This window comes from Penicillium pulvis, assembly GCF_028828015.1.
Source record: "Penicillium pulvis strain IBT 33274 chromosome Unknown contig_23_segment0_segment0, whole genome shotgun sequence".
NCBI lineage: Eukaryota > Fungi > Ascomycota > Eurotiomycetes > Eurotiales > Aspergillaceae > Penicillium > Penicillium pulvis.
Window position 1 is genome coordinate 1,384,363 of NW_026643075.1, and position 18,705 is coordinate 1,403,067.

General features: G+C 47.5%; 5 protein-coding genes across 5 annotated transcripts; 2 read left to right on the plus strand and 3 right to left on the minus strand.

The window, feature by feature from the left end:
- Positions 1 to 210: 210 nt before the first annotated feature.
- Positions 211 to 1,230, plus strand: tpcB (metallo-beta-lactamase type thioesterase tpcB; the record flags this gene model as incomplete). The annotated part of the gene is made up of 2 exons (XM_057064317.1): positions 211 to 366; positions 430 to 1,230. The coding sequence occupies 2 exons, from the start codon at positions 211 to 213 to the stop codon at positions 1,228 to 1,230; spliced, it is 957 nt and encodes a 318-aa protein (XP_056922060.1).
- A 776-nt stretch (positions 1,231 to 2,006) lies between these two features.
- On the plus strand, positions 2,007 to 3,641 carry tpcA (O-methyltransferase tpcA; the record flags this gene model as incomplete). The annotated part of the gene is made up of 4 exons (XM_057064318.1): positions 2,007 to 2,391; positions 2,452 to 2,895; positions 2,951 to 3,218; positions 3,290 to 3,641. 4 exons carry the CDS (start codon positions 2,007 to 2,009, stop codon positions 3,639 to 3,641), a joined length of 1,449 nt encoding a protein of 482 aa, XP_056922061.1.
- Positions 3,642 to 4,269: 628 nt separating this feature from the next.
- Positions 4,270 to 5,314, minus strand: N7503_004772 (Zn(II)2Cys6 transcription factor domain-containing protein; the record flags this gene model as incomplete). Its single annotated transcript, XM_057064319.1, has 3 exons — positions 4,270 to 4,990; positions 5,057 to 5,154; positions 5,210 to 5,314. 3 exons carry the CDS (start codon positions 5,312 to 5,314, stop codon positions 4,270 to 4,272), a joined length of 924 nt encoding a protein of 307 aa, XP_056922062.1.
- A 6,730-nt stretch (positions 5,315 to 12,044) lies between these two features.
- On the minus strand, positions 12,045 to 12,667 carry N7503_004773 (uncharacterized protein; the record flags this gene model as incomplete). Its single annotated transcript, XM_057064320.1, has 2 exons — positions 12,045 to 12,117; positions 12,246 to 12,667. 2 exons carry the CDS (start codon positions 12,665 to 12,667, stop codon positions 12,045 to 12,047), a joined length of 495 nt encoding a protein of 164 aa, XP_056922063.1.
- A 1,905-nt stretch (positions 12,668 to 14,572) lies between these two features.
- On the minus strand, positions 14,573 to 18,348 carry N7503_004774 (uncharacterized protein; the record flags this gene model as incomplete). The annotated part of the gene is made up of 4 exons (XM_057064321.1): positions 14,573 to 17,712; positions 17,766 to 17,940; positions 18,052 to 18,169; positions 18,230 to 18,348. The coding sequence occupies 4 exons, from the start codon at positions 18,346 to 18,348 to the stop codon at positions 14,573 to 14,575; spliced, it is 3,552 nt and encodes a 1,183-aa protein (XP_056922064.1).
- Positions 18,349 to 18,705: the final 357 nt, after the last annotated feature.

An 18,705-nucleotide genomic window follows, 5' to 3' on the forward strand; every position in this document is an offset into this window, starting at 1 on the left:
AATCATCTTTGAAGTCATCGTGCCGCTCGGGCCAAGTCACTTCGGCATATATGGAACCAGAAATACTCCGAGCGGCATAAGCCTCAGACAATGATCGTTGCGATTTGGTAAGACATACTGGCCGAGAAATACCCCCGTCCTGTAGCCCTCTTTGCATTGTCCCCATTTGCCAATCCCTCTAGCAGCTATCCCGGTAAGGTCTTGACAATCATGAAACGCGGAGGCTATCGTCAGATCAACAAAGCACTCAACATTTGTGCATTTGATCAATATCTTGATACTCAGCAAGACAATCTTCCTATATTGAAAGATGTTGAGCAAATCAGCCCTCGGGTGCTCCGCGTGCTGGGCCAAAACGCTGGCAAGGTACAGTGACCCAACCCTCTTGGTATAGGTGAAAAGGGCTCTGGCCCTAACATGCTCTCGTAGTTTACTTTACAAGGAACAAACACATATATCGTCGGCACGGGTCAATCAAGACTGATCATCGATACTGGTCAAGGCATTCCTGAATGGGCCAATCTCATCGCCGCCACGCTCAAAGATCTCCCGATCACTCTTTCCCACGTGCTCCTCACACATTGGCATGGCGATCACACTGGCGGTGTTCCGGATTTGATCCGTCTCTATCCTCATCTAACGACGTCGATTTATAAGCACAGCCCAGGTCGACATCAGCAGCCCATATTGGATGGACAGGTGTTTGAAGTTGAAGGAGCCACCATTCGCGCAGTCCACACCCCGGGCCATTCACATGACCACATGTGTTTTATTTTGCAGGAGGAAGATGCCATGTTCACTGGGGATAACGTGCTCGGGCATGGAACCAGTGCGGTAGAGCTTCTTGGTACCTGGATGACCTCACTCCGGGTAATGGGGTCGCATAAGCGAAAAACCGGGTATCCTGCTCATGGTGAAGTTATCCGAAATCTTCCAGCTAAGATTAGTGGCGAACTTGATCAGAAAACAAAGCGCGAGGCGCGTGTCGTGCAAACGTTGACCCGGATCAAGAGGCAAGAGCAAGGAAGTCAGGGGCGGGGCAAGGGCAGCGTGACGGTTCCTCAATTGGTGGCCGAGATGTATGGAAAGGATTTAGATGAGCATGTGCGGACAATGGCCCTTGAGCCCTTCACCAGTGAGGTCTTGACCAAATTGGCTGAAGATGGACGAGTTGCTTTTGAGGTTCGAAGAGGTGAGAAGAGGTGGTTTGCTGTGGAAGGCATTCCTTAGTGTCCAATCATTTCTCATCATTAAACCACCTTCTGGCCAATATAATCCGCTGCGAACTCATTTAAAGCGAGAGCTGTGGGTTTAATTGAGCATTCTACACTCTGCATCATGAACTTAGTCAAGAACTTACGCTGTTTATAACCTCAACGCGTCTTAAGTCACCCGGAAGGTGGACTCACGGAGGCATACCATATTGTCTACGTAGACCGCCTTCCCAATAAGATCATTATGCCTGAGTCCGCAGGTGTTCATCTATGATAAGTGTTCAATTACATGATGCATAAGATACGCGAGATATTCAAAGGACATTGAAGCCAGCAAATTCTGGTCTGCTTGCAATAATTATGAACGATTAAACTTCCTGCAAAATCAGCATTGTATGGAAATTTCCCAAGATGCCGATTATATATTTTACATGCCCAGGTGGGTGATTGAATGGCCATTGAGATTATGTGTACATGTTACACAGACCTACCTAACCATTTGCCGCAAGTTAGTGAGATCTAGTTCGGTCAAATAAGATTTCGGTCTACCTATCGTCTGCTAGTCGGCACAAAGAGCCCAGTGCGGGCATCGGTCCTTTCGGCTTTTGTGAGAGGAAACCTCGGTCTCGCCTTCATGCAACCCCGAATCGGTACACCTGAGTTAGATAAATCGGAACTACGCGATATGTTTCTCTTTGTATTAAGGCATATTAAGGCAGACAATAGAAGTGCGTCTATCCATCTGTAGCCGTTCCAAGGGTTGGAAATTCAAAGACTTCGACTACCTCAAACATGGAACGTAAGCTGAAATCCCTCACCGATGCTGTGCAGCTCATTCAAACTGCCGAAATCATTTCCAAAACTACTCAGACTGTCGTATCTGAGTGGGCCAAAGAGGCAGAGGCCTCTGGTGGCTCGACAACCTCAGGAACCCTTCCCAGTCATGAGCTCTTTAATGCTCAACGAACCATTGCGGCTGCCTTGGGAAAATTAGCCGAGCTTGTGACGGAGCCTAGTGTGCGGATCCTTGAGGTCGCGACACAGTTTCAAGAATCCCGTGCGCTGTATATCGCTGCGGAGCGGCGGATTCCCGATATCCTGGCCCCTCACGATCAACAGGGTGGACTGTCCGTCACAGAGATCAGCGAAAATGCCAAGATTGAGCATCGCAAGCTTTGTGAGTGCCTTTAATACACTTGACCCATTTGTGATAGACCAGAAACTCATGAGGACTTAGCTCGTATCTTAAGATACCTATGTTCAATCGGAATTTTCCGTCAAACGGGTGTGGAAAAGTTCGCGAACAATACCATCTCTGCGGCATTGGTCTCTAACGAACCATTGAGAGCATATGTCCAGCTCGTTAACAGTGAAGGCTTCACGGCATCGGATCGCCTGCCTAAAACTCTATTGGACCCGGAAACAGGTCCCTCCTATGATGTGGCCAAGACCGCATGGCAGGATGCCGTCGGTACTACCAAGACACGATGGGAGTGGGTGGAGGAAAGAGTACCAGAAGACAAACTCATCGAGACCGGTGGCCACTACCCCGGGATTCCAAGTCTTGTATTGGAGCCCCAGACGCCAGGGGAGGATGGCTTGGTTTCAAGGCCTGAGCTGGAGATCATGGGTCTCTCCATGGTTGGTGGCGGGCGAGTGTTCGGCGCTGCCCATGTGTACGGTACGTTCCCTCTTTCTGTTGGATAATCACAGCATCTCATCACGACTCCATGCAGACTTCCCATGGGGTTCACTTGGAAAGGCTCTGCTTGTCGACGTCGGCGGTGGTGTTGGCGGATTCCCGCTCCAGCTAAGCAAAGTCTACCCCGACCTTCGTTTCGTCGTCCAGGATCGGGGCCCAGTGGTCAAGCAGGGCCTGGAACGCTTCTGGCCAAAGGAGAATCCATCGGCTTTAGAAGCTGGCCGGGTCCAGTTCTTGGAGCACAGCTTCTTCGACAAGAATCCCGTCGAGGGAGCGGATGTTTACTATCTCCGATATGTCCTGTATGTACTAAGAAGAAAGGATGTGTGGGGAAAAAGCCCAAACCCTGGAAGCTGATTGAATTTTCCTATAGCCACGATTGGTCTGACGAGTACTGTGTCCAAATTCTGTCCCGCATCCGCGAGAGCATGGCCGCCCATTCCCGCTTGTTGATTTGTGAACAAGTGATGAACACTACCACGGGCGACCCGGACTTGACCTCAGCACCAGCTCCTCTCCCGGCAAACTACGGCTACCATGCTCGTTTCAGCCATAGCCGAGACTTGACCATGATGTCCTGTATTAACGGTATTGAGAGAACCCCGGCAGAATTCAAAGTGCTTCTCAGGGGTGCTGGACTGACACTGAAGCGTATCTGGGAGTGCAGAAGTCAAGTCTCCTTGCTGGAGGCTGTCTTGTCAGAAGATGCGAGCCAAAATGTCTAGGTCAAACGGCTGTGTTCGAAGGGGACTTCTAACTAGATACTGGGCTTTTTCTAGGTCTTTTTGAATATCCTTAGGCAGTTAGCCGCATTATCAGCTGCGTGAATCAAGAGTCCTTAAAGACTGTCTCCTCAAAACAATTATTGGAGAATATCTGTAGTTGCCGTAATAACCTCAACTACTTTGGACCGGATACTATAGTCAGGAGCCGCCTCTTTGTTTGGGGCCTTCCTGAGTATGCTTAAAAGATTATTGAGTCTGAACCATCCTTCCTAGAGACTATCCTCCGCGGGAAATGGGAATATTTTGGCTGTTTTATTAGTAGAAATAGCTATGTTACTGGGCAAAGATGTAATCATTGATGGCGGAGAGCAACCCGATAATTCGTTGAGGACCACCTACAAAATTAGTTACCTCGACAAGTAACCACTACAACTACAACCAAAGGTTTCTATCTCTACATAAAGTACCTGCGGATTTCTCAATTACCAAACGCCGCCCTGTGACGGAAGAAATCATGCTAATGCTACAATATTTTCATAACGACCCGTCGCACCTATACGCCGCCATATGCTGTGAATCAATCCAGGATGAATAGATAGAGGAGTGTGAATTGTTGAACGAGTCCTCTTTAGATTGAGGTGATCTCCGTTGGGTCTGAACCAGCGAACAGAAGAAGATCCTCATACTCATTGGGCACGGCGCAATCCTTCAGCATCTGACAATTGAGCATGGAAGGTGGAAAACGTTCGTCAAAGACCAAATCGGAATATTCGGGGGTGTTCATTAGCATCTGACAATTGAACAATGAAGGTGGCAAACGTTCGTCAAAAATCAAATCGGAATAGTCGGGGTTAGCCATCATGTCCACCTCGTCAAGAAAATTGGAAGCATTGCTATTGCTAGATTCCCACCCCATGGGTTCAAGCTGAGGGGTGTCTGTGTTCACATCGCGCTGTATTGTTGAAATAGGTTGCTGTGTTGCGACCGGCATATGGCTTTGCTTTAACAGACTAGGAGACCCCTTTTGCTGGGGTAAGGTGTCGGAGGTGAACTGCGAATGAACGATAGGCAACTGCGTGCCCTCAAAGGAGTTATCGCAAACTTCATGGCACTGCTTCTCTTTGCGCCATAGCCTCTTTTGCATTAATTCAGTATTCTCCTCAAAACGCTGACCAATAGGGTGGTCAAGGGCGCCAAGGCGCTTAAGAAGGTCGTGTATGGCTGGGTGACCGCTGGGCTTAGCGTTCAAAAGATCGCCAGGCCATCCTTCGCCTTCGGTTGTGCAACGGTAGAGTTCTTGGAGAGCGTGGACCAGCCATACTTGTTGTTGTTCGAGCTTTTCCGCATACCTGAGAGCGATTGGAGTGATTAGTCTACTATCTTAGTGACGATAAACTTTTCAGGTGCTGGCTCACCCTTGAGGGTACACTTTCGCATGTGCTCTCTTTCGCTCTCCAAAGACGCAAATTGCATTATCCGATCGGCAGCGTGAGCATGGTTTAGCTTCATCACACTTGTTATGTTAGTGTCATGAATAGCAATGACCTGTGATGTCTCGCGCGACATACCTTGGACTTCTTTAGCCGGCAGCGATCGCAGGCTTTGCACACACGCTTGCGGACATATTCCAAGTGTGAGTCATCAGATGATGACCTTGATGTACGCGCTGCCATACCCTGTATGTGTGGCTGTGTGTGGCTGTGCGTAGATGTAGTAGTATAGTAAAGGGGAAAATACTGTTAGCTTATTTGAAAAAGAACGACACGGAAGGAAAATATAGAAAATATACGCCTGAGGTAGCTTTCTTACTCTCAAGTTATACCTCCCTGTCTGGGCATAACTAATTGGTGGTAACCATACAACGCTCTAACCATAAGACGAAGGATCGACTTTGCGCGGCAAAATTCAAGGGGGCTCCAGGTTCCACGGCTCGAAAGAAGAACCAATAATTTGGTGGAGAGGCGTAGTGGAGGTCACTTTTAGTTTTTCTTTATCTTTTTTCTATCTGAACATAGTATTGAATTGCATATCGAATGCCTCTGTGCATAGAGCATGATGCATAGGGCATAATGCATAAGGCCGAGATCGATTCAGAAAATGTTTCAATATAGGCTCCACTCCTGGCTATTCGGGACTGGATTTTGCGGGTTTCGCTTGTGACTAGCGCTGTGCATTATGTATGAACATAATGCATAATGATTGCCCTCTTCATAATGAATTACGTGCGGAATTAAGCGCTAGGGTCCATTGCCTCCACTACAGTAGCCCAAGGAGCAGAGCTTTCATTGGTGCTCTTAAAGAAAGATTGGTACTCACGGACAATTTGACCAATCAAGTGTGCTTATGAGGATCCTGACAATCTACACCAATCAAACACTCGGCTTTGTTCTTACTTGGATTTGATTCCGCTGGATTTTGCCTTCACACTCGCAGACTTTCAGCGGAGGAGAACATGAAAACATTTCTTCATTCCTTCATATTTGCCGATATCTCAAATGTAGGTAGTGTCAATGAAGGAGTCCACCGATACATGGTAGTTCTTCGGGGAGTGGCAAAACGGAAAAATGGGCTCAACCCTGTTGTACCCGAGGGAAGATCCCGTGGCAAGGAACCCGTGCGAATCAATGGAGGAAAGTAGCGCATACATAATACTCGGGACATTTTATACGTCGGGTAGATCCGGATCGCCAAGCATCTGCCACAAGGCTTTATGTTCACTTCCCGAGTCATAAATATCGGGTATGCTATTATGCACTGGACCCACACCTCCCCATTTTCTATTGGCTCACCGGCCGTATATCCGGGCTGCTCAAGTTATGAAACGATTATTTCGAGATTATGCAAAATACGCCAGATACTGACTCCACTAGGTCTTGACACACTGTTAAAATCCATGGGTCCCTTATCGTAATGTATTCTATTCATATAGGAGCACGCACCCTGCCCTGAAAATCTAATTCTTAGCTCGATCGAGAACACTCTTTTAACTTTTTCTTTTTTGTATATCTTTGATCCTCTCCTCTCATTCCTCATCACAATATCTTTCCCGTTAATCTTCTTCATAAATCTTCCATTAGCTTAGCTTCGAACCGGCCTGGTTCAAACAAGCATGGAGGAGGAAACGGTGACCGACTCGGTTGAGAAAGCAACCTACATTCGAGAAGCCGAAAGCCATGAAACCCTATCCGATGTTCTTGGTGGCACCGAATTCCCTCCAAAACAGGCGGCCACCTGGGGCCTTGCTGGGGAAGTCATGTCCATGCAGGAGCGAGATCTGGCCGCAGGATACGCCAAACGTGAACTCGGCATCACCTGGCAAAACTTGACCGTCGACGTCCTTTCAGCAGAAGCCTCCGTCAATGAGAATTTCTTCTCCCAATTCAACCTCTACCAGCTGGCCCGCGACCTTCGACAGAAACCCTCGATTCGATCCATTCTGCAGGATAGTCATGGCTGTGTGAAGCCAGGAGAAATGCTGCTCGTGCTGGGACGACCAGGCTCTGGTTGTACAACCTTGTTGAATGTCCTCTCGAACCGGAGGGCAGGCTATCGTTCAGTCACAGGCGACGTCAAATTCGGTACAATGACACCCGAAGAAGCTATCCCGTACAAAGGTCAAATCGTTATGAATAGCGAGGAGGAAATCTTCTTCCCTACACTCACCGTCGGACAAACTATGGATTTCGCCACCCGCTTGAAGACCCCCTTCCATCGTCCTGAAGGCGCTACTCCAACAGACTGGGCAAATGAATTCAAGCATTTCCTGATGGAGTCGATGAAAATCTCGCACACGGAAGACACCAAGGTCGGCAACGAATTTGTTCGCGGTGTTTCCGGCGGAGAGCGAAAGCGTGTTTCAATTATCGAGTGTATGGCGACAAGGGGATCGACATTCTGCTGGGATAACAGTACCCGTGGTCTGGACGCATCTACCGCACTCGAGTGGGCGAAGGCTTTGCGTGCGATGACCGACATTCTAGGCCTTACCACCATCGTCACGCTTTACCAAGCAGGAAATGGTATCTACGATCTGTTCGACAAAGTCCTCGTCTTGGATGAAGGAAAACAGATCTACTACGGTCCAGCTTCCGAGGCAAAGCTCTTTATGGAAAACCTAGGATTCGGATTCACTGATGGTGCCAATGTGGCTGACTATCTGACTGGTGTTACCGTACCGACTGAGCGGAAGATTCTTCCTGGCTACGAGAGCTCATTCCCTACAAACGCAGATGAGCTCCTCGGTATCTACCAGAAGTCCGATGTCTACCAAAAGTCCATCGTCGAGTATGACTATCCATCCACGTCTCTGGCCCAGGAACGGACGAATGCATTCCAAGAATCAGTAGCATTCGAGAAGAGCACCTCCTTGCCCAAAGGCAGCCCATTGACCACCGCCTTCCACCACCAGCTCAAGACTTGCATTACCCGCCAATATCAAATTATCTGGGGAGAGAAGTCTACGTTCCTCATTCGACAGTTCGTGTCCCTCGCTATGGCTTTGATTGTCGGTTCCTGCTTCTACGACTCACCTGATACATCGGCCGGTATTTTCACCAAAGGCGGTGCGGTCTTCTTCTCGCATGTTTACCAGGTCACCATGGCCATGGCTGAAGTCACCGGCTCTTTCAAAGGACGCCCAGTTCTGACCAAACACAAATCTTTCGGCTACTATCACCCGGCAGCATACGCTATAGCAATCCTGACTGCAGAGTTACCAGTGGTCCTCTTTCAATGTACCATCTTTTCGGTTGTTCTTTACTGGATGGTCGGCCTGAAAGCAACTGCAGCTGCATTCTTCACCTTTTGGATTATCCTTATTGCTATCACTCTGGTAAGTTTATCCAAGGTTTTCAAGGCCGCATTAGACTGCCAAAGAAAGCAGATTCCATATATTTGAGTCACTACTAACTGAATAACTCAGTGTGTGAATGCATTGTTCCGATCGATTGGTGCTGCCTGCAGCAACTTGGAGGTGGCTTCCAAAGTCTCTGGCGTTATCATGAAGGGCTTGGTCATGTACACTGGTTACATGATTCCCAAGCCTGACATGAAACACTGGTTTGTCGAACTGTATTATACTAATCCATTGGCCTATGCTTTCCAAGCAGGACTCTCCAACGAGTTCCATGATACCACCATGCCATGTGTTGGGGATAGTCTGATTCCTCACGGTGCTGGCTACGGTGACTCCGAATACCAGTCCTGTGCCGGTGTATCGGGAGCAGTAAAGGGCGCCACTTATGTGACTGGAGACAATTACCTTGCAGCCCTTCACTACAAGCACTCTCAGCTCTGGCGTAACTTTGGAGTTGTGTGGGGCTGGTGGGCTTTCTTTGTCACCATTACGGTTGTCGCGACATGCATGTGGAAAGCTGGAGGAGCCGGCAGTAGCTCGCTGTTGATTCCACGAGAGAAAATGAAGCATTTCCAGCACACCAAGGACGAGGAAGCCATCTCGTCTGAAAAGGGCCGCCAAGTCACCAATGCCATTCCCGCTGATGATGCTCAGAATCAACCCAGTCTTATGCGGAATACTTCGGTGTTCACATGGAAGAACTTGGTCTATACCGTCAAGACACCTTCAGGGGATCGTGTCCTTTTGGACAAGATCTATGGATGGGTCAAGCCCGGAATGCTTGGCGCTTTGATGGGATCGTCGGGAGCTGGCAAGACAACCTTGCTGGATGTCCTAGCGCAGAGAAAAACAGAAGGCACAATTCAAGGAACTGTCTTGGTGGACGGCCGCGAGCTTCCTATGTCCTTCCAGAGAATGGCAGGATACTGTGAACAACTCGACGTTCACGAAGGTTACGCGACCGTGAGAGAAGCGCTTGAATTCTCAGCTCTTCTTCGTCAACCCGAACATGTTCCGAAGGAGGAAAAACTAGCCTATGTCGACACTATCATCGATCTATTGGAGCTCCACGATCTTGCCGACACATTGATTGGCACTGTTGGTGAGGGGCTTAGCGTTGAACAACGTAAGCGCGTTACTATTGGCGTTGAGCTTGTGTCCAAGCCAAGTATCCTGATCTTCTTGGATGAGCCTACATCAGGCCTTGACGGCCAGTCGGCTTATAACACGGTCAGATTCTTGCGCCGGTTGGCTGATGCTGGTCAGGCAATCTTGGTCACTATTCACCAACCTTCCGCCCAGTTATTTGCTCAGTTTGACACATTGCTTCTCCTTGCCAAAGGAGGTAAGATGGTGTACTTTGGCGACATTGGCGATAACGCCTGCACAGTCAAGGATTACTTTGGCAAATATGGAGCACCCTGCCCCGTGCGCAGTAACCCTGCGGAGCATATGATTGATGTTGTCACTGGTGGTATTGAAGAAGTGAAGGATAAGGATTGGCACCAAGTCTGGCTCGATTCACCTGAGAATGCCGCCGCTATGGCAGAGCTTGATCATATTGTCGCTGACGCAGCCGCAAAGCCGCCAGGAACCGTGGATGACGGCAATGAGTTTGCTACTTCGCTTTGGACCCAGACCAAACTTGTTACAGCCCGTATGAGTGTGTCCCTGCTCAGAAACACCAAATATGTGAACAACAAGTTGGAGTTGCATATCATCTCTGCCTTGCTCAACGGCTTTTCATTCTGGCAACTTGGAGACTCGGTCGGTGCTCTTCAATTGAAGATGTTTACCATCTTTAACTTCACTTTTGTTGCACCAGGTGTGATCAACCAGCTCCAGCCACTTTTCATCCAACGCCGAGACATTTACGATGCTCGTGAAAAGAAGTCCAGAATGTATTCTTGGAAAGCCTTCGTTACGGGTCTTATTGTGTCCGAATTCCCCTATCTCTGTCTGTGTGCTGTCTCATACTTCGTTTGTTGGTACTACCAGACCGGCTTGCCAACTGCATCCAAGAACGTTGGAGCGACATTCTTCATCATGTTGATCTATGAGTTCATCTATACCGGTATTGGACAATTCGTTGCGGCATACGCACCCAACGCTACCTTTGCAGCTTTGGTGAACCCCCTCATTGTGAACAGCTTGGTTTTGTTCTGTGGCGCCTTCGTTCCTCAGCCAGAGCTGAACGTCTTTTGGAAGTATTGGTTCTACTATCTGAACCCCTTCAACTATGTTGTGGGTGGCATGTTCACCTTTGGTATTTGGGACGCGAAGGTGACGTGCAAGGACACTGAACTTGCTTACTTCGACCCGCCCAACGGGACCTGCCAGAGTTACCTGGCCGATTACATTGCCGGAGCGGGATCCGCCATCAACTTACTTAACCCTGACGCAACTTCCCAGTGCCAGGTCTGTGAATATACTCGTGGAAGCGACTATCTGAAGACTCTTAACGTCAATCATTACTACTACGGTTGGAGAGATGCCGGAATTTGTTGCATCTTCGCCCTCAGCGGATACGCCTTGGTCTTTGTCTTGATGAAGCTCCGAACCAAGGCCTCCAAGAAAGCGGAATAAGCACAAGGCAATTGATTGCTTTTCCGGAGTCACTTTTCTCTCTTTGTCATATAGTAAAGCCATCATTGAGTGGTGCTTTGCTCATTGGATCTGCAGCGGCATTTTGTTTTTTGAAAATTATTCATTCTATAGACTACTGGCGAATTTTGGCGAACTAGAACTGTTTATAGAAGATCGAAGATGGATAGAGCATATGGTATAGATTTGATCTTTATTTTCAACCCTTTTTCAATTTTGTCAATTGCAGACAGTATGCGGATCGGTATCGCCTGTGATTGGATTGAATGCTTCAACATCACCACAGCCCCGGCACTATATAATGTCTTTCTCCGTGTCTTTTTCTGACTTTCTAATCATATCAAGTCAAAGAATTCCAAAATGACGCATCAACTAGCGCCCTGTCTTGATACCAAGTGTGAAAAAGGCCTGTCGGATCCTTTGCCAAGCGATATTCTTGGATAGCTCTTACTGCTCAAATGGCGTAATTTAGGAATTCATTGAGATTATCTTTGAAATCCTTCTATAGTTTAGTTAGCGTGTTGGTCCTGGCTTAGTTGGTTTGTGGCGAAATATCCTTAAAGAGCTCCTTACATAGTAGGCTAATAAGGCAGGCGTAGTATCTAAGTATAAAGAATGATGGTTGAAATATAGTTCTTTACTTTTAGCGCCAATCATAACTACCCTAGTATAGCGTGATACTAAGGCCCCGGTTTTACGTGCCTCTTCTAGGCTAGGAATATTCTAGATTTTAGTTTTATTCTACTCTTCCCACATAATTAATGCCCTTCAAACTTATAGCACTTCACGAAAAGAGCTTTATATTCAACTAATTGAATACATCGGAGGTCGACGCATCGTAAACACTTCCCTAAAGCTACAAGCACCGTCAGACCTGATCCAGATGTATCCTTTTCACATGCTGGCTCATATTATCTTTGCGGTTGAATCTTTTAGTGCAATAGTCACACTTGAAAGCACTGGGAGCTATATGTGCTCTCGAGTGCCTCACGAGCACCGACCTGCACGAAAATGGGCCTGGATTTTTGCATCCCTCCCAAGTACATAGTAAACCGTTTTCTCTGTAGGATCAAACATATGAAAAACGTGTTAGTAAGCTGGATAAGTAATGTGTGACGGTTTGGTATGGCACGAGGTTGACATACACATTTTGCCCTTGTTTGCAAGATGTAATTTCTAAGCCTTCGCCAATATGCCTCGTTTTGGGCGGGAGTCCCACTGGCTCGCCAGCCGGCTTTGGTAAATGGCTCAAAGCTAATCCAGAATCAGCATCGCGGGGGATGATAGGTTGATGTTCCGGGCCAAAGAGGCTCAATGATGCATGCGCCGTTCCAGCGCCCGCCATGCATTCTGTACCGTCATACTCCACAAGAGCAGAGTCAAGTTTTGGCCAGAAATCAAGAGGTCCATCTATATTGCCATATTGGAGCTCAGTGCTCGGGTAGAATGGAAGTACCTCCCGGGACGGCCGCGCACTGCCAGGATCGTTAAGCTGAGCGGTCTCCCAGCCATGTATTCCCGGTGTATCTGAAGGGCAAATGAAGGAACTGGACCACGACCAATCCATGATGAATGAATTACCACTCCGGGAAATCAAAGAAGAAAGAGTCGCCAGTGGGTGGAAAAATAGAATTTCGAATAGAAACTGCATACACCGCTGGACTTGAAATACATCTTATTTATATACTCATATTCAGATATATAAGAGAAAATTGGGCTACAAAACGTAGCAATTTACGTTAGGTGATAAACAACATCACGCTTGGAGGATGAAGCCATCACAAAGAATTTTGGTATTTATCCAATCAGAAGGAGGAACCCGAGAAAATCGCGACATTTAGCGCGACTTTTACCCAACCTTGCTCTGAGGTTTTGCCTCAACCTCGACACCGCACCTAAAACAAGGCCTAGTCGAAGAAGTTACAACGACTGGGGGAACCGTGCCCTCTGATTTGGGAGGGGCCGAATCAGACATGCAGGTCTTTACAGGGGTAAGATGAGAGACGGGGAATTCTCACCCGCCAGCTAATTTGGGAGGGACCGAATCAGACACGTAAGATCTTACAAAGGTCAGGCTTAAGCTCGAACCTAGCGGTGTGCAAGGTTGTTGACGCAGAAATCTAGGTGGAAAGAGGACTTTGCCCAGTAGTATTCGGAACAGATTCTTTTGTTAGCGTGCAAGGAAAATCAACTGGCAAAAAATATCATCGGCGGAGAGTATGAATATGATTCGCTGTCCGCTTGTCGACTCGCTCGTAGTGCTGACCAGATTTACCGATCGGCGCCAAGCTTGCTTTGCCGTTGGAGTCTTATCAGCAAAGTGGTAAAGATCATTCCATTTTCCAGATGCTAAATTCTTGCTGGAGATCATTCAAGTACTTAGTACTACATTTTTATCGTCTGTTCTTGCGATTAAAAAAGGGTGAAGATTCCCATCAAAAGGAAGGCGTTACATTGACCATTGCTCTTAGTATGGCCTTTGCGGCGGGTTGATTTTAGTCGAGTCTCCGTCCAACGGGAGATCATGAAATTTCCTTAACAGTGATTTTTTTTGGGGGGGGCAAAGTTGGAAATCCTCGCAAAGTCAAAACAAGCGGCACCTAGTATGCTTTGACGAGGTTCAGAGGTGAACCCCACTAGTGTAAGCAGTTTCATACGGTCCATTTCCGAACCTCTGCAGCCGCAGCCTTGACCGTATCTGGCATTAACACGCTCAGTGTGGTTTGTGTCTTTCTGGTCATCCTTATCTAGCATGAGAGAAACTGTGCATCCATCTTCAAGATAAGGTTCAATGATTTAAAAGAGTACACCAGAGCATGTCTAAGAACTTGACACAGCCACAAACAATAGGCGAATCAGAATATCAGTAGAGGGATGCGACTAGAGATTTAAACACTCACTTCGGATGTGGTAAAGCCAAAGGTGAAGTGAGATAAATACGGCCTTATTCGTTATATCTTATTGTCTCTCTCTTCGCCGCTTCCTCTCCATACGAGATGTATCTAAGGAGAATAATCATTCACTGAAACAGTAATCTTCCTGCTCTGGTATCTATTTCCGAAGAAATTTCCTAATTCTTTTTTGGCTAGAAGTTTAGTCGCCGGGCAAGCTCGGCTCTTCCAACAAGTATACGCTCGAAGAGATGGAAATCTCTTTGGGCCGTATAAAGATTTGGTATCAAAGCACCAGCCACTGGCCGTTCATTTCGACACAGCAATGGTCATCATGACAAGAGGTCCTAAAATAAAGCATTTAAGATATGATACTTTGTACTACTTAGCTCACAGACCTTGCCTTGCCAGAAAGTCTTCTATAAAAGAATCGAATGGTGTTCTAGGTGAATGAAGAGGTTTGATTAACAACTCAGATTCTAAACTTTGCCTCGCATCCAGGCCCTTGAACAGCATTCAATTGATAATCACCAACCTCAGTCCACTGTTTACGCCAGATGGCGCTCTTGAATGTCTACACATCATTGAAAGCAGCTCGTTACTTCCGCCACAAATTCATCTTGACATATATCGGGATCGAGCAAAACTCTGTCAGTTGCATGTAATGCGTCGAAATCAGTCCAGCCCATCATAGACTTCAAAAGATTTGCTGTCGCATAGTTCGCATTGTTTTCTGCTAGCCGGACGGCACGCCAGTATTGCCTGCGCCCAGGGTCCTGAGCCAAAGCTCCTTCTTCAAGAAGAAGTTTCACGGTATCCAAATGCCCATGCTCTGCTGCACCTTCTAAAGCGGTTCTACCTTTTTTACGAGCTCCGGGAGCATTAATGTCAGCCCCAATATTGATGAGTCGGCGAACAATGCCAATGTAGCCTTTGATAGCAGCTAATTGTAACGCAGTTGCCCCAGAATGGAAAGCCGGCTCTTGATTGACATCGGCACCTTCCTGCAGAAGCAGCTCCATAAGCTGGATGTTTCCATTCTCCACTGCGAGTTGTAAAGCCGTTCTTCCATGTAGAGGGTATGGTGGGCTATTGGTATTGGCTCCAGCTTTCAGGAGAAGGCTGACAAGATCAGGTCGATCCTCTTCAACAGAAATATTCAAAGCGTTTGTTGAGCCGCATGGAGTGTTCACTAATGCGCCACCCGTTAAAAGAGCTTTCACAATAGTCACATCGCCAATCTTGATCGCCTCTCCCAGAACGGTGTTTGATTCTGTTCCGCCTTCTACATAGAGGTTGGGATCACAACCTGCAGCAAGGAGAAACTGCGTCATCGACAAGTCTCTCTGCCGCACAGCAAAAGTTAAAGGAAAATAGAGCTCTTCATCGATCCGATCACATGCAGGTTGATTAACGTCAGCATTAGACGCTAGAAGAATTTGCGCAAGATCAGACCTGTTCTCTCTTAGACTGATCGTCAAAGCGCAACCCTTAGCTTCTCTTGTCCACGGGTATTCAAGTAGAGCTTTCAAAGTTGATTGATCCCCAAGTGTCGTTGTCGCTAGGTCAAGAACGGAGTTATACCGGGCGAAATGTGGGCTTTTCATATTCCACCAACCAGCTATCATGCCATGCTCCGGACCGTTCAGCGCAAAAACGTCTCCATCAATTTTCTCCATGAATTCCTCTAATCCTTCATCATCATAAGAGAGCGGCTCTCCTCTGGGATCCACCCCAGCAACCAACAGTTGATGAACAAGGGCGTTCTCGCCGTGCTTCAAGGCCATTCCAATTGCAGTAGGTGCTGATGGCCGCCAATAACGCAAGATGTCCCAGAACATGTGAAGATCGCGGGCTTCATTGGTTTCGAGTATCTTCCACACGAAAGCAGAGACTTCGGATTGGGAAATTGCTGCCCCTCGATTGATCAACATTTCGGTCACTGTCCAATTTCCTTGGCATATTGCGGCTTCTAGCGGCGACTCAAAAAAGTCCCATTTTTGACAGGATTCTCCTTGAATCTCTCTTTGATCAACGTCGTGGCTCAACAGCGTATCGACTAGCTCTTGCTGATCCGAGAGAATTGCGGGAATAAGGAGTTGTCTGCCGCTAAAATAAAGCAATTGTGGCAACAAGCCAATTTGCGACAAGTGAGTTACTGTGGCAGTGTTGGGAAGGGAGCACACACTAACATTTAGCAATCTAGCTCCAGTTTTGACGAGCAATGTGATAATCTCACAATTCCCCTTGACTATCGCTAACACAAGAGGATCATCATGATGATGCGAATCGGTTTCCAAGTCGACTCGGGCTCCCATTTGAATCAATCGAGAAACGCGTTCAACATTGTTTTGTCTGATGCTGTCAATCAGGAATATAGAGATTAGATCTGACATGCCATAGAGTTCTGTTCTGGACCCTGCCCTCAGAAGAGTCTGGCAGAGTTTTGGGTCTTTCATTTTCAGTGCGCGTGTAACAAGGGCTCTGTCCACACGTTCGCCTACAGCTCGGAAACAGTCGGCTGCCGAAACATCAGCACCTTGAGACAACAAGAACTCCACGGCATCAAGGTGCCCATTCTTAACGGCCAATACCAGAGGAGGAATCAAAGGCCAGGCCTCCAAGTTGACCTGAGCACCGGCCGCTAGCAGGGCTCGTAGCAGCTTCATATTGCCTGCTGAGGCTGCCAGGCCTAAGGGCGTTGTTATTTCGTCATGGCTTTCCTCATGAGATGCCCATTTGACCCTGTACGCCTGGTGTGCCTCTATATTTGCACCCCAAGATAGTAACAACTTTAGAAGCTCCAAGTCTTCCCTTTTAACGGACATACCGAGCAAGGTTGAGTCGTTATCAGGGCCGCTCCATGACCGATGCTCGATGTTTGCCCCACCTCTAAGAAGGATTTGTACCATTCTAGAGTCAAAGGTTCGTGTAAAAGTCAAATGGGAAATAGACATGACCTGAGATGGAAAACCATTACTTTGGGCAAGCAGGAATTCAATCAGTCCGTATTTCCGACCATTTATAGCCAAAGCAAGCGGGATATCTGTGGTGTTTTTCGGGTACAGGTCTGCACCGTAAGCCATAAGAATGCTGGCTATCCGCACTGAGACTTTGTCATCCCCAGTTCCAGCTGCTACAATGGCTAACGGTGTACAGCTGCTCCACTTGTTGATCGGGATCCGCAGATTTGGGTTGACACCAGCTTCTAAAATCACCCGAATGGCGGTTGTGTCATAAGATTTCACCGCGCATCCAAAAATCTTTTCAACGATGGCTTCAGCTGTTGAGTTCGATCGTGCAAGTAGGGATTTTATTGCGCCAACAATATTCAATCCGGAGACGCGAAAAAGTTGCATGACAAAATTGTCTCGTTTCTGAAGATCAGGGTCAGATCCAATATTCGATCCTTCAAGGAGGAAATTATTGGATAAAATGAAGAAGAGAATCTGCAGAAGCTCTTCTACTGGGAAAGCATGAGGCTTGCAAAGCTTCCTAGCCAACTCAAGATGTTGACCTTCCCTTGCTTCAGGCATGATAACACTCAATACAGCAGCAACCCTAGAGGTACTCTGAATTGAGCTCAACCTCCCCGTAGTTCTCCAAGAGAGTATTGAGCCTAGGAGGGAAAGCATATCTTTCTGGCCTTGAGGGAACAGCTTGCCCACTTCTCGCGATTTTGATGAAACTGGAGGCTGATAGATTGAGAAGCTCGATTCTCCTAAAGCTTATTAATGACATCTATTCCTCAAGCGGTCTCGACACGAAAATTACCTTTCGAGCCCGGTAGCTGGATTATGTTCAAGAAGCTAAACCAAGGAAGGGTGACAGGCCACTGGAGAGCCAGCGGCGAGGGCCCCGGTGAACAGATCACAACGCCCTCTGGCGTTCTTGGGGAGGGAGCTAGTACCCGCAGGTCAGTAAAGGGATTTTCAGCAATCGGTCTCAGCTACAGGAGTCAGCTACCAGAAGCAAAGGTTTCTATGACTGGGGTATAGACTTGACGACTTGCTTCACGTCTCAGTCTTTTGGGGCAATGTTGAATGCGATCGACATAGACCTCAAAGTTTCCAACGTCTCTGACATCCATTCTGCGTTTCATCGCCGCGAGTCTTCTCGGTCCCATTCGATACTTTTTGAACCCCCAGCGGCCGAGCTGGCTATTATACTGGCTTGCCCTGCATATGACTATTAGCAATGTACAGTAGGATAACGGGATTTCCAAAGGCCTTTCATACGTTCTAGAGAATTCATAAGTCTCCAGCATGATCCGCATAACCTCCTTTAATGTTCGGTCTTCTTCGAGATACAGTCGTGCAATTTCGAGCTTATGGTCTTGCCAGTCTGACTCGTCCATGATTGTGGGGATTTGATGTCCAGATAATCAAAAAGAGCGATCCTGAGGAGGAGAGTGAAGAGAGGGATTGTGAGATTGATGAAAAGTAAAGACCTCATGGTTGTCATATAGACGTATGCATAATCTCCCTGGGGCTGAATTCTCCCGTGCCTCCGTGTACGCCAGCTGCCCTGCACCTGGGCAACCCTGGGCACACCGCTACGACTTGGCATTCTGCAACTTTTTGTGCTCCTGATTCGATAAATTCCAAATTTGAATGCAGAAAGTATCCACTCTTACTCGCCTTGTTTTGCTGCTCAGAAAGACTGCACCTTGATGGCTAGCTGAGCTGGCCTTTTTATTAAAGTGTTGCGGTCC